Source organism: Gopherus evgoodei, chromosome 7 (assembly GCF_007399415.2).
Source record: "Gopherus evgoodei ecotype Sinaloan lineage chromosome 7, rGopEvg1_v1.p, whole genome shotgun sequence".
NCBI classification, from domain to species: Eukaryota; Metazoa; Chordata; order Testudines; family Testudinidae; genus Gopherus; species Gopherus evgoodei.
In genome coordinates, this window is record NC_044328.1 from 64641058 (window position 1) to 64665158 (window position 24101).

Consider the following 24101-nt stretch of genomic DNA (forward strand, 5'->3'; position numbering starts at 1 on the left):
AAGTCCTCCTGTGGAATGGGCGGCAGTGCCATAATGGCATCATTCAGTGCCGGAGAGGAGGCTGATGTGGAGCCAAGAGTCTCGGGCGGTACTGGGGGGTCAGTTCCCAGGTCAGAGTCTAGGCACGGGGCCGCTGACTTGGGACCTGATGACTTGTCCCTCTGTTGAGAAGGGGAGGCTGAAGGCACCTGGGATGCTCCGGCCACTGAGCGGGTCCCCATCTGGGCGGACATCTGCAGCCACGATGCCCATTGACACCACTGCCCTCGCCATAGTGCCCCTTGCCACTGACCAATTGGGGGCCCCGGTGGTGGTGTCTGTTCTGGCTGAGTCGCACGACCTGGTGATGGGTGGCTAGGTGCCAATGCTGAGGTCGTCAAGTACATGGTCTCATAGGAGAGGCAAGAGTGACGCCGCCTACAACGGTGCCTTCCACAGGACCAGGACCTCAACGCCGAGGACCTGAACCCATTGGAAGTGCTGCTCCAGTACTCGCCCCGGTGCCAGGAGCTACGATGTTCCTGTGCCGGTAAATTGCGAGAGGATTCCTGAGCGCGATGCCTGGCAGTAGCTGCAATGTGAAGAAGAGCATCTGCAGCACCTGTCACGGTGCCTGTGACCGTTGCCGCACAGCGTGGAGGGGCTTTGAGACTCCCATTCGAGCAGCGAGCTGGTCAATCTGACTGGTGTAGAGGGCTGGTGTGAGCTGCAAGAAGACCGCGTGAAATGAGGTAAGGAGCAGTCTTCGGAGCAGGAGCTGCACCATGCCAGGGAGGTCTGATGAGCGCCCAGCGGCGGCTTGCCTCGGGACCAATGGCCCAATGCTGGTGGTGCCACAGGTATCAATAAGCTCAATATGTCTTGCGTGGCCTGTGCAGCCTCCAGGATCAATGGCATCCTCACCGCAAGAGAGGCATGCACAGACGGAACCGGGCTGCTCCACTCAACATGAGTCCCGAGGGGGGATTGAGGGCTGCCCGGCTTGGGACCAGCCTCACTCCTCTCCTTTTCTCGGCGTTACTGTGAGAAGGAAGTCTGCCCTTGCTTCTTGGAAGGGGAGCGGTGCCAGCTACTGGAGAGGACTTCGCTACACACTGAAGACGCGTTGCTAGGCGCCGAGTCCGCTTGGTGTGCTGGGGTAGGGGCCAGCGCTGATTCCATCAGGAGACCACGAAGCCTGATGTGCCCCTCCTTCTTAGTCCACGGCTTGAATGGCCTGCAGATTTTGCAGCACTCACTCGCGTGAGTTTCACCCAAGCAGTGGATCACTTCTGGGCATAGAACGGCGACAGGAGTCGCACAACTTGAAGCCACGGGGCATGCCCCAAGCCCACTCTAACTACTTTAAAAACCACTAAAAGTAACTGTATCACTAAGGTCAACTAGAGAAGCTGCAGCAAGGCTGGAGCAAGATGTTTCGACTACCTTCACTGGTGGCAAGAAGGAACTGAGGGTGGGGGGAGCATGTGGCTCCCCTTATAGTGAGATATAGAGGCGCCACTCCCGGGGTCACAGCGGTGCTCCCCTAGTACGGGTACTGCTAAGGGAAAAACTTCCGACACCAGTGCACGTGGCGAGCACAGATACCTACTGTGGAATACACCTGAGCAATCACTCAAAGTACATTTGTTTTGCATCCTCTAGCGCAAATCTCTGAATCTACCCTGCTTTCTGACACCAAGTCATGGTATTGTCACTTACGCATCAATATACAATGTATTTACAATGTGTCATGTTGTATGGTACCACATCTACATACTGAATATTGGTGATTAAGCCCTCAACTGTCTAATAACCTACACAATTTTCTATGTTACTTGCCATGACAATTTTTATCGACTCTTCTGCTGTTTTTAGCAAATGAATTAAATCCATTCCAGTATGCACCGTTAGCATAATTTTCAGCGCTGAACAATGAATTTTTCTTTTGAAATGAACTTGAGTAACAAATAAAAGCTGTACTTTTTAACTGTAACAGCACACACTACTGCAGAAATGTTCTGCTGGACACATGGACTCATAAATTACTGTTTCCTCATGCAATATATCTGGAAGGAATTAAAGTTACACATCAGCCCAAGGTTTGCTATTTAAAATTTTCTAAAGAGCTAAAAAAGGGAGTCAAATACTATTTTTAAATCTGATCTATTATGAACCATGTATTTTCATGGTGGTACTGTACCAAAGTCCAAGTCACAGACCAGAACCTCACTGTACTTCGCATTGTACAAGCACATAGAAAGACAGTCCCTGCCCCTAAAAGCTTACAGATTAACTACAAAACAGAAGACAACAGGTGGGTACAGACAAACAGACAGGGGAGCACAAGAAAAAAATGAGACATTACTGCTCAGCATGATAGGCAGTGATCTTAGCACACCAGCTGTTTAACTATTGTCAAGTTTGTGGGTTTGAGCTTTTTCCTCCTTTACAGCTACCAACAAAAATACTGTGAATCATGATGTCTACAAATTTATAATACTCAAAGGTGGATAATTTCATCTTTCTAGTCACATAAAACAATTATTTGTAGCTGTGGTAGGTCATGGAATATACAGTATAACCTTAAAATCTGATCATTCTGATCACTAGTTTGCTTTCCTCCTCCTAAGTTAAATGCTAACAGATTAGTAGCTATTGTTCTCAAGACTTGACAGAGCTAAAAACTAGTGTACTATGTTAAATGAGAATTTGGAACCCCAATGTTCAAATAATATTCTTGGTAGTCAAGCAATGCAGTTCTCAAAAATTTTACTGAAATAACGAAGAGATTAGGAAAAGAAAGCAAAAAGTTGGCATAAAAATAACATCATTTTAAGACAACATATCTCGTGATCTACCATAGACCAAAACACAAACAGACCAGTAGAGATACTTTCAGGAGCAGAAAACAATTTCTATTCTCTAGTCTGGGCCCAAGGATCAGAAAAAAAAAATTCCCTGTCAAAAATCTCATGGCAAACAGTGCAAACAGAGTGAGAGTGCATTCATAATAAATAGGCCAAATTCCCAAAGGCTGTATGGATTCAGTTCAGGGTTGAAATCAAGACTGTGTTTCTTTGGGCACCAGGATGATGACAAAGCTTACTTGGTTCTTAAAAGCTCTCAAGAACAACTTTTGGGTCTTTTCGGTATATCAAGGTATGTCTTCAAGTAATAAAAGAAGCCCAGTCAGTTCTAACATATTATTACTGTTAATTATTTATATTACTAAAGTTCTTAGAGGCTGCAACAGAGAGGGGGGTCCCACTGGGCTAGGCCCCGTACAAACACACAGTAAGCAAGAGTCCCTGTCCCAAAGAGCTTAGAGTCTAAATGGACAAGACAAAGGCTAAGATGAGGAACGAGAGCTTAAAGACTTGCCCAAGGTAATACAGGAAATCTGTAGCAGAGCCAGAAGCAGATCGCTGATCTCCTGACTCTCATTCCAGCACTTTAACCACCAGATCATCCTTCCTCTCTAATTAGTTTAATTTCAAATTGGTAGGGATGGCAGGTCCAATATTTTTGATTCATTTATTCCTTGTCAAACTTCCTTCAAACTTCAATATTGGGGGTTTCCTGAATCACATGAATATGATTTAAACTCTAAAAAAAAATAAAATAAAAAGCAAATTCCTAGTCCTCAGTTGTGCAGAAAAACTTGAAAGTGTGACATACATGCCCATAAGGCTCAGAAACCAGGAGACAAAGACAAAGAGCCCAAAATAATCTCAAGAGCTTTTGAGGCCTGGATCATGATCTTTGAATGCTTGAGTTTGGCAATGTCGTGTTTTTATCATAGTTTATTACCTGAATACACAGATGAGAGCACCCAGGAATGTGCAGGTCAAATCTTCCAGCACAAGCAAAGGCTATTCACTACAGAGCACTCCATGTACTTTAGTGCACAGTGAGGGTATTGGAGGTAAGAGTGGCTAGGTACACAGATTACTCTCAAAAATCCCTCACTTAAACATAGGTATAATTTTCTAGCCATGCAGGCTTGAGTTTCTGCTAGAGGATGTAAAGAAGCTCTACTGAAACCTTGTAGCCTGGATAGAAGGGAACAGAGAAGGTTCCATCCTCTGACTCCAGAAGAGCATTCCTACATACAATTTGTTTTCTCCTACTGGGCACAGGGTCCAGGATTGTGCCTTAGGGTCTGTACTATGGGGAGAGAACAACATATGTTGGAATGCCAACTTCATTTACACATTTATTTATTTATTTTTCTATTGAGTTTTGTTGGCTTGGGGAATTAGGACTATTTTACTTCTTAGCGTATAATCATTACAGAAGTCAACAAATGAGTACTGGGTTAATGTATTACATTACCTTTCACTGGAGTTTCAGTATCAGCCAAAAGGTGCCAGTGTTATGATACTTAGCCCTCTATTACCCATCCCTAAGATTTGTGTCTACACAAGATCAAATACCAAACTATTTTCACCTCTATAAATGCTACCTGTACAGTTCTTCAATTCTATTCCAACTGCATGCCCAAAGGTTTTTATTTTGCCATCACCATACTTTGCTTTTCTCTAACGGGTTGTGAAGGAAGAAAGGAGAATGAGCCCTTTGTCTTTGTTTTTTAATTGCAAATGGGCTTCACTAAAATGTGCATTTACTAGTACCTGAGCTAGCAGGTTGCTGTACTGTTGAAAGTCGCTGGGGCTATTAGTGGTTGTAGACTAATAGCAACTAGATTGGCCAAACCAGCATCATGCACCTATGCTTGGTACAGCCAACACCGGTGACAGTGGATAAAAGGAGAGAAGACCCAGCAGGTGCACCAGCCTATTTCTCTTTCCTTTGTAGAACAGCTTTGTTTTGTTTTAAGTATTCTTGATAATTCACTTAAATGATACAGACAGAAACCAAGAAGAATCATACACAGGGATCAAACTTTCAAGGTGTGCCAGTAATGGAGAGTAGAAAAAAGGCACAAATATGTTTTTAGTGAGTAGGATTTTCTTGTATTTTAACGTTCTTATGTCAGCAAAATAATTTCTTGTTAATTAGGAAAAAGTCCTTATGTTTAAACACACACTTCTTATTGGAGTATTAAAATACATTAATCTGATTTAAAGCTACAAAAGCAAGGGAATTCTCAGTTAAGGATGACACTCTCTCCATTACTCAGCTCTGTTAGGCTTCAGTATTGTCATATGTAAGGTAAGTAAGATGATTCACTATTTGGAGACTGTTACAGCATCATGTTTTCTGTACAAAATTCCTAAATGCTCTAACTGATACCTTTAACATTACTGCAAAACATTTTCTGTGGCTATATTTCATTTATATTTTTAATTGTTTTTTTAACAGTGAAATATTTTAAAATGACAAATTTAAAATAGACTCCCTTTACAAGTTGGTCTTGGCCCAGGCAAGTATCATTAGTACACAGTGCAGATCCTTGACATAAAAGACACTGCAGTTTTCCATGTGAGAAGTATCTGGGGATTTTTTTTTAAACACAATCAAAGAGTTAAGTACTCTTTACACCCTATATTGCTGTACATGGACTACTGACTCTCTTCTGTAAGTATATGTTCAGGGACTTCTGAAATTGTATATGATGGATGCTTCAGTATGTCTGATTGTAACGTGACTTACTGCAATGTCTTCTTTGAAGCCATTATTATTTACTAAATCACAGTCTAGTTGGGAGTCTTAAATCTCTGGCTGCTTACCATTTTAGGACATGGAACTCTGACACAATGGACCAGAAGAAACTTTCACAGTCTGTGTGTCAAGGATCACTTAGAGAGAGTTCTTAACTAGCTGGCACTTCACAGATCTTAACTCCTTTAGTGCCCTTAGCTCTGTAGTTAGTGTAGATGCTATGTGCTAGATCCATATGCAATGAATCCTGGGAAGGCTTATTAAAATAAAAATGAGCATGCATAATGGGGAAAAAAGATTTCCAAATGGCTCCCTTTTAATATATCTTTTACTATTTTTATAAATGACCAACTTCTCTGGTTCTAGGAAAAAAAAGGTGCATGAGACAAATTAATACAGATGCCACATATCCAAGCAAAGAATTATGCCTCCAGTCTTAGAAGCATTATTTTATATATCTGTATCATCTATATCTATCTCTATATATATCATACATGAAGGGAAACTTGAGTGACTTTACTAGTAACCATTTGTTTATGCCTACACAGCATATTATATAATCACTCAAATTTCCCTTCATGTATGATTTGATTTTAATGGTTTTAGAAAAAGTAGATGCTAAAACTATTAGGGTAGCAAAATAATATTCCTTGTGAGTGGTAAGCAACATGAAAACACTGATAGGATCAAAAACTAACAGGTAGTGCAGTTTTTGTTTAGCTGAGCTAGTGTTAGCAGCATTGCTAAAAATCTATTTTTCCCAACATAATAAAATAACATTCCACCTGCCTATGGAAGATGGTATCGAAACACAGCATAGCGAGAACAAAAGTTAGATGACCTCATCCCATGAAATGCAGCCATAACCTCAACCTGCCTTGTTGCTTAATTAGCTTCTTTTAGGTATTCACAAAAAGCAATCTATGACCGGTTTTGAGACTACAATGTGAAGAGTAAAATATTTGAAAAATAATCACAAAATAAAAGCCATTTTAAAATAAATGAATTTCAATCTTTTGAACATAATGGGCCAGATGCACAGTTGGAGTAAACTGATACAGCTCCACAGACGTGAAGTTACTTCACTGGGGCTGCACTGATTTATACCAGAGGAGTATTTGGTCCAACAAGCTTAAATCACAAGACTTATTCATGTGCAGCCTCTTCACATTATCTGTTAGTATAAGCATAACTGAGAAAACAGATAAAGTTAAAATGCAGTAAGAGAAACAAAAAAGTGTTGGTTTCACTGGCAATTTGTTAGAGTAGCAAAATGCATATGTTGCGAAAAATAAACATAATACTACGCAGAGTATACAAAAATGTGGCGTATATATATTGGTCATTAACTAAGATTTATATACATATATATACATATACATTTATATACACACACACTCCGCGCATGTGGGGATGTATGTCTAGGATATATAAAACTGGAACCAATGTGATACAAAGTGGATGAAGAATTAAACAAACAGGTGGGCTTTTTTCAAACGAATATACCCAGTTTTCTGATGCTTCATCCATTAATTTTGTTTATTCATGCTCATAAGCAATGTACAAACAGGGGGAATCCTCAAATGCAGGATTTTCAACTGTGCCCATTTAACCCTGCCCTGTTTTGCATTTTTAAGACCTTAAAGATGAAACACTTGGTAGCAAAATTCATAGACAAGCTATAAACAGAAGGAGGGTACAGCTTTAAATAATTATGTCAAAGAAATGACAACCGAGCTCTTTGCAGGAGCAGGGATGAATAATTACAAAGCTGGGACATAATTAAGCAATTTTGACTGTCGTATTCTTAAGCTGTCGTTCTGATGTGAAGTGCTGTCATGCCCAGCAACATACTTCACACTGGACAGGCATCTTCCACTTTGATCTACACTTATGCCAGTGAAATGAGGTCACAGTCTGGTCATTAAATGAGGCTTCCTCATCTGGCTCAATGCCCCTTATCCAGCCAGGCTTACAAGATTGTTATTAAAATCAAGCATGATACAACATTCAATATTTTGACAGAGGAAAATAAAAACATCATAGAGTAATGAAGTTTAGCTCACTATACATGGAGAGATGGAACAGTACATTGTAACACTAAACTGTTTTCTAATGAATGACTGCATCTCTCTATCAGACAGTCACATCACAAACAGATGCATTTTAAACAACAAAGGATGAAATGAAGCAAAGCATAAGCAAGTGCAGTGTCTTGTTAAAGAAATAAAAACCTGAGACATAAATGTAAGTATAGAAATTTATACAATATAAAATATTTATGACTTTGCAAAGACTTGTGATTGCCAAATACTTCTGCATTTGTGTAAATAAAAGCTCGTTGATGAAAATGTCCTGACCTTATTCTCATTTCTTGTGTTGTTCTTAGTGGGTCATTCGGCTCTCCCACTTATTTTATGGAAAGAACAAAATGGCACATCATAGCCGTTTCCAGTTTATCAATCTGCCTTGGATTTATTTATTTATTTTTGACTGAATACATTTTTCTATCTCCTGCTTACCATAATGAAGGAAACCTAACTTCAAATTTGATTTTGTTATGAATAATAAGTCTAACAGGTTCAGTGTACTACAATACTCAGGAAAATATTTCCATATGGCATCTATTCAAACCCTCACAACACATTCCAATTACACTAATTATCACAAGCTAAAGATGAGTCAGTAATGTAACACAGTTGCAAAAAAAGCAAACATCTTTCTGAGATGTATTAGCAGAACTGTTGTAAACAAGACACAAGTAGCAATGTTTCCACTCTACTCCACGCTGATTAGGCCTCAACTGGAGTACTGTGTCTAGTCCCGGGCACTACATTTCAGGAAATTTATGAACAAATTGGAAAAAGTCCAGAGAAGAGCAACAAAAATGATTAAAGGTCTAGAAAACATGGCCTAGGAGGGAAGACTGAAAATACTGGGTTTGTTTAATGTGGAGAAGAGAAGACTCAACGGGGACAGGGTGCCAGTTTTCAAGTACATAAAAGGTTGTTACAAGGAAGGAGGAGAAAAATTATTCTCCTTAACCTCTGAGGATAGGACAAAAAGCAATGGGCTTAAACCTCAACATCGTCTGTTTAGGTTGGACACTGGAAAGCACTTCCTAATTGTCAGGGTGGTTAAGCACTGGAATAAATTGCTGAGGGACGTTGTGGAATCTCCATTGCTGAAGATTTTTAAGAGCAGGTTACACAAACACCTGTCAGGGATAGTCTAGATAATACTTAGTCCTGCCATGAGTGCAGGGAACTGGATTAGATGCCCTCTCAAGGTCCCTTCCAGTCCTATGATTCTATTTGCCCCCACCCATGTACAGTATAATTAATTCCCTTTATCTAAAATCCTAGTTATCCAAATGCACAGTGTGCCTCCCATGCAGTCCTATGTAGTTAATAGCACGTCCATTTATCCGAATGCCCAGTTGCCCAAAACTTTGAGATACCTCCAGGCCATTCAAATGAACGGGAGAGCATCATATATACTTGTATATACACACAACTGTTGCCACTAAAAAACATTTTTTCTCAATAATTATCACACCATGATTTCTGCGATACAACAGTTATTTCACATTCTAGAGTACCATTTTGTAAAAACTGTGGGAAAATGTTCCTTTTAATGGTTTTCACTGTATTTGTATATGTGTAGTGTATCTCTAAATATACACGCACACTGCATCTACAAACAGTTCCACCCATGCAAAATATGCTTACATATTATATGTCTGAACATCCATAGTAAAACACACTCACCCAGAGCAATTGTTTGTTTTTATAAGTGTATTCAAACCCGATTACAGTTGCTTATTTTAAATTGGCTATTTGTATAGTATATAACTTTGTATGATGAATATAATTCTGTAGGACACTTACAGATATTTACTCTTGCCATTAGAAAGCATTTACAAAGGTATTTATTCTAGATAACATCAGCAAATCTGTAACAAAATTAAAAAAAAATTCAACAAGGCTACAGCGACACTAAATTTAAACTCTGTGCTAAAAGAATTGTTGAAATAAATATATTTTTTACTTTTTAAGACTTCGAGGGCAACTAATTCAAAACTACACAGTGGAATAAATTAGTAATACAAAGAATAAAGTTTGGATCCTGTCTATGAGAACACCTTACCCTTAGCAATTGGTTTAACAGCAAACACAAATAAGAACCATCCAATAAAGTAGGTACAGACTTGAATAGCCACTTTCTCCTGCACTAGTCAAAACACAAATGATAGACTTATAAATGAAGAATTTAACTGTTAATAGCATTAGAATAAAACTTCACTAATAAGGACCTAGTAGATAGAGAAAGAATAATTATAAAAAATAAATGGCATAAGCACAACATAATTTACACATTTTAACTGCTGAATATTGCAGGATTTAGTAAAAAATATTCTGAGGAAGCTTTTCACAAAACTCTAAAAATAAATGATTTCATTTACTACACACTGTATTATAAAAGCTGAAAGAGCTAAAGGTACTTAGTAAACAATATGTCAAACCTATGCCTGAATAAGAACTGTTAGCATTTTAGTAGTTATAAAATGAATCAATCTGAATTAATTTGCTATCTACTGCAATTGTACTGCTGATAACGAATTTATCTAGTAACACTTATGCCATCAAATGTAGTGTAGTTCCATTGCTGCTGCACTATTATTCAGCATTATTGGAAATCTACAATAAATTATTGATGATGATGTATTTTTGGGAAGAAAACAGCCTATAGAAACCTACCAGATTAATAAACTTGAAAAGAATTTTAGATAGCTAATCATTTCAAGCGATATTTGTAATGCTACAAATACACTGAAATACTAAGGGTGCTGTTATCTTGTACTGATCAATGATGAAAGACGACAAACTGGAAAAATTGCATCTGTATTCTGTTTCAGTCAAAGGCATGCAATTCGCCCAATTTTGAGGCAACTGGTGTGAGAAGGCTTGAGTCTGAATCATAGATTAGAGAAATTGTCTCTCCAACATCAACACTCATTAATATGACACCACATTAAATTACAATGTATCAACTAAAGGTCAATAAACACCATAGGTGTGAGTTCTGAGATCAACATCTGTGTACAATATGCATGGCAGGGGACAAAGTGTCAGAAAAATTTCTCTCTTTTCTACCAACATATCATAGAGTTGTTATAGATCTTTAGAAAGAGCAAAAATATTCTTTTGATCCTGGCAACATGTGTGTGTTAATTAGCTATGGTTCAAACCAGCATTTCAACTATGATGCAACAACCACAGTCCATTAATCAGATTTAACAGTAAAATTCTGATCTTTGAAAATACAGATTAAGGGTTTTTTTGTCCCACACCTAATTCAATAAGCAACACTTTGGCCTACAAAGTCTCTGTCCATTGCTTAGACATAGCTTTAACCAACCTTTCAGAATAATTATTTTAAAGATATATTACTGTTTAACAAAGATATGCATAGTTACTTTTCTCTGATTTATAAAGTGGCAGGCAAGTGGGATCAGTGTATATTGTAATCTCCATATAGTCTCCTACCTCAGCATCCATAGGCTTTACCACTTTCATGAAGGCACCTCGTAACAAGGCTTCCTCACGCTCCCATTTGGTTACTTTCCGAGTATCAAGAAATTTCAGGGTGGTTAATTTGTGCAAAACAAAATACCTAAAAGAAATGACAAAATGTTTGAGTTAAAATCCACTGACATACAAATCCATCTTCACAAATTATATGACTCAAAAAATATATACAATTGAAATGACCTTTCTTTTCCCAATCTTTCACCCACTCCCTATAATCTAGCCTACTCTACGTCAGGAAATTGATATTTTCCCTTTGCGAATTCAATACTAAGTGGACCAGGGATACTCTGTTGTAGGTGCATACCCCAATGAAGTATTACTGTGATGTATGACACATGGATCAAATTGGAAAAGGCAGCCTTTTGAGAACATAATACAGAGAATAGATACAGAGAGCTTGATAAGCATGACTCCCAATTTTTTTTTAAATTTGTTAAGTGTAATGTTTTCTGATATCCTGCTGGACAATTTGGGCATGGAGTTATGTAAAAAACAAAAAAAAACAAAGACTCTTCTTCACCTGCTGTGTAGTTTTGTAATTTTCTTTTTTTTAAATGCTCAGGTCTTCAGAAACTCACCTTCAAACTTTTAATGACTTTTGCTACAAATATAACAATCATCGTTAGCAACATCAAGTAAATTGCATATTAGGGTTTTGATCCAGCTTCCCATCATATACCCTAGAAAATCACGTGCATTAAAGATAATATTCCAAGGTACACAGTGATTATGCTGTGCATCAAATAACATTTAAGAGTCTTATTAAAAACAAGACTTTAACCTAGAGATGGTATGAGCAATATAATTTGGATCTGGCTTCAAGATTGGAAATTTGACACCGCCACAGTTTGGAGATAAGGTTCCAGTTTTGTCTTGTTACTGATATAGGCCCCATTCATCTAAACCTGGCTCAGGTTTAGATTCCAGAGTGCACATGCACACTCTTACACACACACACACACACCCAAATTTTGAACAGGTGTTCAGATTCAAAGTTCTTGTTCAGTCCCATTACCAGTTCTCTGTGACTGCATGTTTTGATCCAAAAACAGAAGCTTCATTAGCTTGAAAAATACTGTTGGCTCCTTACATACAGAAGTAGAAAGCATGGCATGAATCAAAAGCAAAACCAAACATACAACTACTTCAAGTACCTGCTATTTACATACAGTCAACCAGATGTGAAACAGACTTTGCAAGGGAGGAAGTGCCAGACTCTTTCCTGGCAGGGGGTGGAAAGGTGATTGATATTATTCCCCATGCCTAGCTGTTTCCAATAAACAACCAATCAGTCAGTCAGTCATTTAAACTGGTAATCATACTGACTCCCTCTGGCATTTGAAAGAACTCCCACACATTTAGAAGTCCCAGGAAACCTTGCACAATGCATATGGCTATATTTTAAAGAGAAAGCCAGTGCTATTATTTTAAAGATCGGAGTTACCTTCAAGTACTCCTCAGTCCTGGAATCTCCTTCACTAGGAGGTTTCAAAAGGAGGTTGGAAAGTCATCTGTCTTAGATGGCTTAAAGACAACAAATCCCACATCTTGTTAGGTTATATGACCCTTGAATTCCCTTCTAACCCTATGGTTCTACAATTAACTCAAAGAGATTCCAGATTTGTCCCAAGTTGTGAGACCAAGAGAGTTCATGAACATCACATTAATGTTTTTATTAATTATTTAACCTTTCTGCATCCAGACCAAAAAAAAAGCAAAGCTACAAAACAGCCTTTCAGCTATATACACCTTTCCTCTGAGGCAATGGCCTTGTAAATTTTTAACAAGTGAATTGAATATGTTCACTGACACACATTAAAATAGTCTACAATTTTAATATGAATCATCAGCCTATGTACTTCAATTAAATAATAAAAACAGAATAATAGTTATAATAGTAATAAACTCTGCAAAGTGAGAAGTCAGTTTGCTATGTAGAACATGTCCCAAGACAATTTGTTCAGTGTAGCTAGATATTGGAGATACTGCCATACTCTCAGACACCTCCCATCTTTCCTGGCTGCCCTTCCAGTCCTTTCTGACATTCTGCTGCCCCGTATCTTTCCCTGGAAAAGAATACATCCATCTTTTGTTACTGGCAGAAAAGCTCAGATGACAACAGAATCTTTCGAACGAAGACATATACAGAAGGAAATAATATGTCAAGAGCCAAGCTCCAAATGAGTAAAGACACCCATTAAGTGTAGGGTGAGAAAAGATGAATATTCAGGTGAAGAAAACATCAGTATTAGAAAATCAGCAAATGTTTAATGATGGAATGAAAGATGCCATCAAAAAGCAGGCAGCAACAAAACTGACAACAGATGAAGACAGCCCTGTCATTTTTGCTGACTTTGGATCACAGCCTTAAATGTCAGTCTCTCTGTCATTTTAAGAGAACTTAAACTTATAAAAGAATTGTTTCTATGGGAGTATTTTTCTCCTTTTCTCGCCCCCATTTAAAAAAAATTCCAGAACTAGGGCCTTATCTTAAAAAATCCACAAAATAATTAGCCAATTGTGTCACAGGACGGAAGTATTTTCGGGATTCCTAATGGGGGAGATGTTCTTCAGGGGATGATAAAACACAAAGGCAATCTGTAACAGACTTTAAAAAGCTATCTATCATTAGGAGTAAAGTATCCCAAAAATGATGCAGTTTAAAAAGAGCCGAAATTGAATTACAACTGAATGTTATAGATATAATTACACAGGTTTTTAATAAAACAATTGTTTAAGTCCAGCATATGACTTCCAGGGTATATTTTAGTTAGCAGTATACTTCATTTGTGATGCAAATTCAGCCTAAATGTAACACCAATTTACCATAAAAAAAATCTATAAAAGATTACTAAAGCCACAGAATGAGCACTACAATATCAATTCAACCCTCGTAAATATTATCCAGGGTTATTTGTTGCACAAAATCTCCTTGCTGTGATGTATAACTTAGTTACTAAGGTTATCACAGCAGTATCCTAAAGTTGCATAGTACATAAAACATTTCAGTTAACAATGCAGGGAGGTTAACTCCCACAGATAACCTACTATCAGAAGGTTAGCCCAGATGACATGCCTCTGTCAGCTTCCAGGAGCTATTGATGGTTCAATCAGTTTGTTTTGAAGGTAAAGTACAACAAAAGGGCACTAAACTTATTCAAACTGTCAACAGGGACTATCTGGAATGTTGCTTGCAGGTAAGTAATTTTGGGTGTTTTAAGGCTATTATCAAACACCGATGGCTGCAGAAAAAGACAGCTACTAATAACACAGAGTGCAGCTATCATAAAATACTTTATGACAGGCACTGGGATCTATAAATTGCATGACACATTGCAACTGCTTTAGACTTATACCATTGCCAGCTAAAAGAATACCACAGAATGTAAAATTTAGATGGATTTTTTTCATTCAAAGTTTAGAATGTTTTGTTTTAGTTCAGCAGTTCACTGGGGTATTTTATGATCATTTTGAATCTTAGCACTGCTGTGGGTGCCCTGAGTCTGCTGTTGTGGGGCTGACCATCTTTGCAGTAGCGTGAAAGAAGGTAGTTATCTGTAGTGACGAGGAAAATGGTGCCCTTTGGAAAGGGATGCTAGGAAGGTGTGTAAACACTCAAAGGAAACCAGCTATGCAAGGAAAGCAACATTATTTTTCATCCAAAACTCCTCCCCCCTCCTCCCACGTGTGTTAGGAAAGTAAACTAACAAAGGAGACCAACAGAAGTCTTGATCACTTGTAGCGGTAGGTGGAGAAAAAAACAGCACACGGAATATCGCATTCTTTTTTATCTCAGCTTTAAATAATTGGAAATGACAATAAGGACTAAAATTCATTTACCAATTCCGTAAGTGTTCCATGTGATTAGGATTGTTTTAACATTTTTTACATAGCCCTGTCAAGACATTAAAGGGACATTTTCAAAGTGATGCACGGGTTGATGATTCAGTTATACAACTCCACCACCAATGTTAATGAAAGTTGGGGATGAAAATCTCCATACAATACTTGAGAGAGGTGTTGAGGTCAGAGTACTGGAACCATAATGAGGAAGATGTGAGTTATAATACTAAATCAACACGCACACTTGCACTTTTATAAGCATAATATACAAACACTGAATAAACAAATAACAATAGTGTCTCCAATACTTACTCCACAGCCTTAGACAAGTCACAGACAGGGGTGCTGGAACAATTTGTATAGTGGGAGTGCTAAGAGCCATTGAACCAACTATAAACTCCGTATATGATGGAAACGACTTCAAGTCATGGGAAGCGGTAGCATCCCCAGCACCTCTAGTTCCAGTCCCTATAGTCACAACTTTCTACGTCAGTTTCCTTATTTGTAAAAGGGGGTAACAACATTTAGCTACCTTGCAGGGATATTGTGGGTATTAATTAATATTTACAAAGTGATTTGAAATGGAAAGCTCTATGCAACTTATTTTTAAAATATATTCCAAGGTAGATCTACATTTCCAGCAGTAGGTGAGTACAGACATTGAAGTCCCAGCTGGCACAGGTATAAACAGCAGTGTAAACAATGAGACACACCTTAGATGAGTAGAATCAAATGCCCTAGACAGCTGAACCCCTGGAGTCAATATCCTACACAGCTCTCTACATGCCCAAGCAGCACCTCCCACATCTATATTGCTATTTTTAGCAGTGTAGTGTTCCACTGCCAGAGCCTTTCCCCACCACAGTGAAAGGCTCCAGTGAGGGGAGGTCGTGGGGAAAGGTTCTGGAAACAAGGGAAAGTCTCTGACAGGAGGGAGCTACCAGAGCCTTTCCCTGCTGCTTGAGCCTTTCACTGCCACAGATAGCTACACACTGCAGCCACAAGCATGGACCTAGTCTGCCCTTCACTGCAGCATGTAGATACATGTGCAGTGCCGGTACTCCACCCACTGTAGATATAGCCTGTGTTTAGCAGCCTCCAAACAGACAAGAGCAACCATTCACAAGATCCTTGAAGAGGATCTGACATTTAAATATATAAAAGTCCAGCCTCAAATGGAATTGGGCAAGAGGTTCTAACAGAAACACCAGGCAGGAGGGTAAGGAAAACTGTTTTAAACATGTACATGAAACACCTGGGTCCTGATCCAAAATTCATTGAAGTAAAACGGGTCCTTATGTGTGTTAGTTTATACTTTATATTATTTGCAGGGCCGACCCCAGGCACCAGCGAACGAAGCAGATGCTTGGGCTGGCCAATGGGAAAGGGCAGCACATCCAGGTCTTTGGTGGCAATTCAGCAGCAGGTCTCTCAGTCCCTCTTTGAGTAAAGGACCTGTCGCTAAATTGCCACCTATGAATGAAGTGACCCATTTGAGCTGCCAAAGTGCCACAGATCGCGTCTCCCCTCCGCCACTCCTCTTCACCGCTTGGGACGGCAAAAAGGCTTGAGCCAGCCCTGATTATTTGGAGGTATATTTCATTAACCATTTATGTTTAAGAGGCCAGAGCTCATTACCAGGCATTAACACATTATTCATTAATAATAATGGCAATACTAGGAAATCTCTGTTCTAGAGTCAAGGAGTCCATAACAAGAAAAGTCACACAATGTTATAGCATCTGGACTCTCATGTGGATGCAGATTCATAGATTACCTCCCATCATAAAGCAGGCACAAGTTGCAGAATATGCTGGGCTTTATGGTGCCAGAAAACAGAGAGAAGAGAACAAAATCACTCTTGAACCACACTAAAAAGAAAGCTCCATGGTGCCAATGAAGTTGCCCATTGGAAACGGCTCTGACTCTTCCTACACTATAGGAGAAATGGCTACATAGGAGTTCACATAACAGAAGGAAAAATCATGACATTGAGCCTATAATGAAGGAACAGAGCAAAGGTTAAACTATACAAAGACCCTTAATTTTCTCCTTTTCTCTTACTTTAAAAAAAATACATATTATGCTGTAAACAAATTCATGGCACAAAATTCATTTTGGGTTGATGGATAGAGAGTTGTACATCCAAAAAAGTCTAGCATTCCTAGTACTATATGTGCAACAAACTAGCTGGGCAACGTTTTGGATTAAGAACATTTCAACGTCTTCTTTTTTATTGGAACCTTTCAACTATTGTAGTACTATATTTTTTTCCCCTCAAACCCTAGTAGCCTGAATGCTAATGAATGTGCACAACCTCACTTGCAGGATTAAAGGGCCTGAGCCTGCTCTCATTTACATTGGTATAAATTGGGAGTCACACCACTGAAGTGAATTATGCTATACCAGTGTAAAACTGGTGAGATCAGAATCAAACCCAGAGGGAATGAATGGTTGACTTTAAGGCATTGGGCTAGATTGTCTACTGAGATTTGGCTACTTGGCCTCTATTGTGACTGTGGGAGTTGTGGGGCTTATTTAATGTTTGACCAGCATTGTTTGCTGTTATAACTCTCTTTGTCTCTCTCTCTCTCTCTCTCTCTGTCCAGACACTGTTGAAATAAAAAGGCCTTGGGTGAAAGGCAAAATATCATCATTATCATCAGTAAGATGAGTAGTATTAGCCTATGCCTGTTTGCACCTGTTAATAGTTCACTATCCTTAAGGGAAAATGTTTCCTTTCTTTCTCTCCTTTTGAAATATGTAGATGTGGAATTTATAGTATTTATAAAATACAGTAAGCAAAAAAGCTAGTCTGCTCTCAGTAAGGGCAATGATTGAGAAGAAGGCTGAAAATCTCACAAGAGGAGCTGCAGTTTTGCAGGACCACACGTGCAGAGCAACTAATTTAGTTCAGCAAGCTAATCTATAGAAAATGCATGAACTTCCTTTCTTATGGTTGTATCTTAAGAAGACTCTGTAAGGTTATCACCATTTACTCCTTTCTGCCAAAGATAGCATATTGTACTTTTAACGCTAATTTAAAATAAACTCAGGCATTTGTTTCCACTTGCCTTTGTTTCCATGTCAACAGTGCTATTAATGAATGAACCATTCCAGGAAATGTCAATAAGGAGCAAAGAAGAACGAACAAGCACTAAAAACTTCACACACAGTACATACCCCTGACAATTATCTCACTTTAATGAAAATAGGTGAGGTCACCTACAGCATTAACAAATGCTTGGTAACACATTCTGACCCAGATGATTTTTCACAGTTCAATAAGAACATGTTTGAAGTTTTCACTACAAACAATACACCCACCGGAGAGACCAAGTGTGGGTACAAGAGAAGCAACCAGCAATTATTGTGTTGACTTCTGTTACTTTGATCTCTGGGTCATGACCTTTGCTTTCTTGCAATCTTCAAAGCAGAGACTGTAGATGAGGTTATTTAGAATGCACACTGTTCTTCGAGGCACTTTTTTTCCTATATCCTTTTTGGACTGGAATGTTTTCTGGCTTTCCTCCCTCCCCTATATTTTAATATACTGTTCTTAGTGACAAATTATCCCTATATTTTAATATACTGTTCTTAGTGACATGAGCTGCTCTTCTCCCCACTCCACCCCACCCCAAAGTATTAGAGAAACTATTTCTTGAAATAAACTCATGCAAAAATGTAATGTTGGCAAACATTTTAAACAATAGCATTTCACACAAAAAGGAAACTGAACACACATTTTAAAAAAATATACATAATCTTCACAAAAACAAAAAACACTCTGGCCCAGCATTTTCAATAGTGCCAGTTGAGAAATAGCTTTTCTTCCTAAAAAAATTTAAAAACAAAGAATTTTTTTTCTTTTTTCTTTTTACAAAAACAGTTTTTTAAACACATTCAATGCCATAGATCTCAGAGGATCAGGGCCTTGCTGAAAGAATAATTTCATATGTAAAATTATGTATATAACATCCTACATGTATTTAAATATGCTATAACTTTAAAAAAAATACATTAAAATTCATTTTTCTAACTTGTGCTACTAACAGCACTTTAGATAATTAAAACTGAAAAGCTGAAACAAAAATAGTTGAGAAAATCTTGATTTCTAGCAACTTAATTTCTGGTTCTCACACATCTGTAGGATGCAGCAATGTTCAGGTTGCAAGCACATAAAGGTTTTAATTCAAAACAAAAGACTCTGGTGTGTGTGGTGTATTGTTTTTGTTTTTGAAATTTCACACAGGTTTTGTCAAACTTTTTTTCGTTTTAAAAAAATTAGGGAAGAATTTTATAAGGCACTGAGTCCTATGAAACTAAATACCCTAATTGACTGGAATGGAAGTGAGCATGCTATTTATTTTGCAAGATGTGTCCCATCAAATCTGGGCCTCAACTACCTGACTACAGCCCTTTAAGTAAAACTTTTGAACTCTCACCTACCTGTGTAGATACTGAGTCAATATTCTCCATAATATAGTAGCCATAATAAGTATACATACTAAGACCTTTTGATTATAATACTGTCTGGACACTCTAGAGATATGTCTACACTGCAATTAAAAATCCATGGATGGGCCATACCATCTGACTCAGACTTGGGCTAATGAGCTGTTTAACTGTGGTGTTGTTTAACTTCAGTGTAGACATTCAGTATGAGCCTGGAGCCTGGGATCTGTGAGGTGGGAGGGTCCCAGAGCTTGGGCTGCAGCCTGAGTCCAAATATCCACACTGCAATTAAACAGCCCCTTAGCCCAAGTCAGTTGACAAGGGCCAGTCCTAGATGTCTAACTGCTATATAGACATGCATTAAAGGGCTTGTCTACACAGGGCCACAGTCGAGACTATGGGGATGTGAACTGTAGAATGATATAATATGTTGTGCTCTAACTGCCCTGTGTAGACCCTGCTGGCGTGCAGTAAAAGGTCACTAGTTCACATTTATGTAGTCCCACTTCAAAACAGGAATAACACAAACTAAGTACTGTACTTTTTAGTTCTCAGCAGCAGGGTTTACACAGGGTAGTTAAAGTGTGACACTTCCAAGCACTCTACAACTCATACCTCAGTAGTTAAATTACAGCTCTATGCAGACAAGCCTAGTTTATGAGATATAATGAATGCTTATGGGAAAGTACCAGGAAGTTTGCATTTCAGCTGAAGAGCTATATGTTGTTATTTAACTACTGAGTAGGGTATTCACTTTAAAACCGGTTAATTAAAATTGTTTTTATAGATGCAAAAATGCCAAAAAAAATCTGAAAGGAGAGGGAAAAAAAGCATCAATGTTGCAGTTTTCAGCAGATAGATAAATCCAGTCACTTCACATTTCTGACACAGTGGTTTGCCACAGTGTGACCTAAAACTACCCTGACCTCATAGAAATCAACATTTTGCACTGAAATGAAACAAACAGACATGCTTGTTTTGATGTATGACTGTGTGACATATTATAAATATTACATCACATAACCACAGAGATTGTCAATCAATAAGTTTTTTTTTCTGACAGCACTAAATGAACCATGGGTTCTTGCCTCTGAATGGCTCCTTTAAGGTACTACTTTTGCCTAAATGATTAATAGCAGACATATTGTCAGAAAGTGTACTTAAAGTGAAAAACAGTAAACTGTAGAAATCATTTATTTTTAAGCAATTCTCTAGTGAAAATGTCACATAAATTTACATAGAGACAGCACTATCAGGCTTTTTGTAAGCTGGGTATTAGGCATACCTTCCACTTCAGGATGAAAGTGATGGGAAAATATTTTATAAAATCTAGGCCATGTTACTTAGTGGAAGCCAAGATGCCACAGCTATGCTGAATTCAAAAGTAGGATTGTTAGATGTTAACTTCTTTTGGCTAAAGATGCACTAAAAACTATTCTCAAAAGTTGAGAATACTGAATATAGAATGTTCATACTCAAGAGAGCTGTGCTACTGCCAACCCCACATGCAAAATTTCAACCAACTATAGTATAAAGCAATAAGCCACTGTGTCCAATCCATGCACCTTCCAAACAAACTCCTTTCAGGTCTCCTATCCTTTCTACTGCATGTGTTGAACTATACATCCTACGTAAGACTTTTGATCGTGTAAAGATACAATCAGTGTTTTCAATATCTTGGATAACGTACTGAAGAAAAAGCTCAGTTTCTCACTTGGGTAGATAGCTTACTGACCATGTTTTTTGCCTCTTGATTAACTCAAAGAGGGCCATTTTCAGTTAGCTAATGCGGAAAATGGAAGTACCCTTGGTCTGAAATCGAGTATCATATTTGACTGGGGCAAAGAAGCTCAGACGACATCAAATAGAATTTTATTATAATATCATCTCACTGCCAGAGGGTGGCAGCTATGAAGAATGATGTCACTCAGCAGGCATTCCACAGAGTCTTGGACCTAGAGTCAATCACTGTGATCACCAATGACAATTAATCTTTATATTGCATTTTGTTCTTCAAAAAATAAACCTATTTGCGTATAACTAATTCCCAGCTACATTTCTGTAGGGCTACACTCAAGAGGGACACTTTACCAGACTTCTACTTTCAAGTGGTTCTTGTTAATTGCCAAACTTCTGCTAATGAAAACACATTCAAGTGTCACATGGATATTTTGCTTAATTTAAGACTCATGGTTTGACTACATTCTGACTGCTCCGTCTTTGAGCAGAGAAGTGTCATATCTAAAGAGGAGCCTTCTCTGTATTCTTAATTGATTTCTTTTGAAATATGTTGAAAGAAACAAGTCCTCATAACTCCTTTTCAGGAAAAAAGAATGGAGATCTACGATAAGCTAATTATTTTAATCACCAGATTCAGCCACCCTTACTCACACAGTGAGCAGTGCCTAGCTCTGAGATGGATTAAAGAGAGCACGAAAGCTCACAATTAAGTTCATTTCTATTCAAGAAAGCACTTAAGAACATGTTTCACTTTAAGCATGTGCCTAACTGCCATTGACTTTGGTAGACTTAATAAGCACACGCTTATGTGCTTTCTGAATTAGGGCCCCCAGTCGGTAAATCCACTGAAATCAATGGGGTTATTCAAATACTAAGTCACTACACACTGCAGAATCTGGCCCTAAGGGAGTCACCTTTGCCTAAAAAATATAGGAAGGTGTGTTATTTTGGGAACATGCTCTGATTTTAGCCATCTGATTCCATCCAGCATTAAGAAATGGATGCATCTTATCATATTTGGGAGCTAAGATACTAACCTGTACCTCTGGTAGTCATCCTCATCCTTGTCCTTGCTGACCAGTTCATTTGGGCAAGCCATGTTTCCTAGTAAACTGAGGTATTCCAAGGAGGGCACCACATCAGCCAAGTGATCCAGTAGGCTTTCTAAATCTGTTATGTGTCAAAAATTGTGGGTTAAGGATTCAATGACATTACTGTAAAAAGCATTTATAGTTTCACCATCACTGATTTAAAAATACATTTCAATAATTGGCAATCGAATTTACTATGACCCACAGGAAGATGTCACATTAATTGTTACAAAGGCAAATGGGGCTAAATTTAAGTCAGTTTTTCAGCACAGATTGAAAGAACTTGGCTGTTATGTCATTCTTTTCTCCTTCTCTCTCTTCCATGTGGCTCGCTACAAAACATGAAAACTTTGACAAAATGATGGATACTGTGTGGTAAAATGGTAAGCCATTTCTGGAGCCATTAAACTTTTCCTACATGGAAACAAACAGGTACTTTCATAGCACATTCATCACTAATACTTTCAGTCCACTGGAAAATGAATTAAAACAAAAAGGAGTCAAACCACAACAAACCACTTTCACTACAAGAATATAAATGCTTTGAGTGTCACAACAATGCATTGATAATTATTCAATTAGTGTACATGAATAAATGCTTCACCGAAAGCAACTTACCCCAGTATTACAACATGAGGTATACATCCTATATCAAGTGGAAATAAACTCTGGAAACATCATCTAAATGGTTGTATAGTTGGGTGTTGATCAGGCTTTTCAAATTAAGTGTATTCCTCACTACATAAATATCATCACCTTGGATATAAAAATGAGATTTAAATGTCCACTGCAACATGGTAAATGCTAGTTAGATTTAAGCAGCACAGCACACATCAGATTGAACAGGTGCTATGCTTTTGATTGAATGAAGAAAAAAATATTCATTTTGTTAATGAAAAATATGAAAGTCCTTAAAAGATTATATATAATCTTATTTCTTTCAATTATATACAAGGAAATGCTGACTCTCAGGAAAGAAGCTGTAGGTACATATATATTATTTTTACTTTAAAAATGGACTGGCTTAGATAATAGTGATTATTCTAAAACTATTCAAGAGCAATTCAGTGTTCTCATCTACTCCTGCTACCATAAACAACAACGCTTTTTCAAAATAATCCTCTGCTCACTTTTTTTGCTATTATTTATACTTGATTTATGCAGGCCCCAGAATGTCAAGAATGGCTTAATTGCTAAAAACTCTTCTCCTGTTGTAAACTTAATTTCCATTTTACTTCTCATGCGTATAAAAGCTCACGCTGATCATCAATTAAGAATTTTTGTACGTTGATAGCCACCAACTCTGTATTTCTATTCATGCTCTTTTCCATACACTCTTACGTATCTTCAAATACTCTGCATAAGAATGGTGAAAGTAGCTACAGAAAGAAAATTAAGTAAGACGACAAGGGTGTCACTTTTTAACATGATACAGTAGAGTTAAGCCTCAAGTATGGAGGATCATGTTAAAACTATCAAGCTAGATTCAGCAACTATTCAAAAAAAGTGGAAAGATTCCAACTGATTTCAGGGGGCAGTGGATCAGGCACTTAGAAAAAGTGCATTATTGTAACATTATTATTACAAATCTATCTTTCTGCTACCCAAGCCTAACCAAGACATAGTGGCAATTTACTCTGACGACTCTGGACCCCTGATTCACAGATTAACTTTTTGGTGAAGATCATTCATGGCTCTCCGAGTCAGTACGTAACTGACAGAAAGAAAGCAAATTTTGCTGAGATGAAGTGCTTTACGCTAGCATTGAAAT

The 24101-nt window shown here is 38.1% G+C and overlaps 1 protein-coding gene across 1 annotated transcript in view; it reads right to left on the reverse strand.

Annotated features, from left to right (window-relative positions):
* Window positions 1-24101, reverse strand: part of LRMDA (leucine rich melanocyte differentiation associated) — a 992983-nt gene that overhangs the window by 396977 nt on the left and 571905 nt on the right. Inside the window, exons 4-5 of the mRNA XM_030570748.1 lie at window positions 22277-22416; window positions 11157-11283 (exon numbers count right to left, since the gene is read on the reverse strand). Coding sequence (XP_030426608.1) covers window positions 11157-11283; window positions 22277-22416 — 267 coding nt within the window. The remainder of the gene's footprint in view (window positions 1-11156; window positions 11284-22276; window positions 22417-24101) is intronic.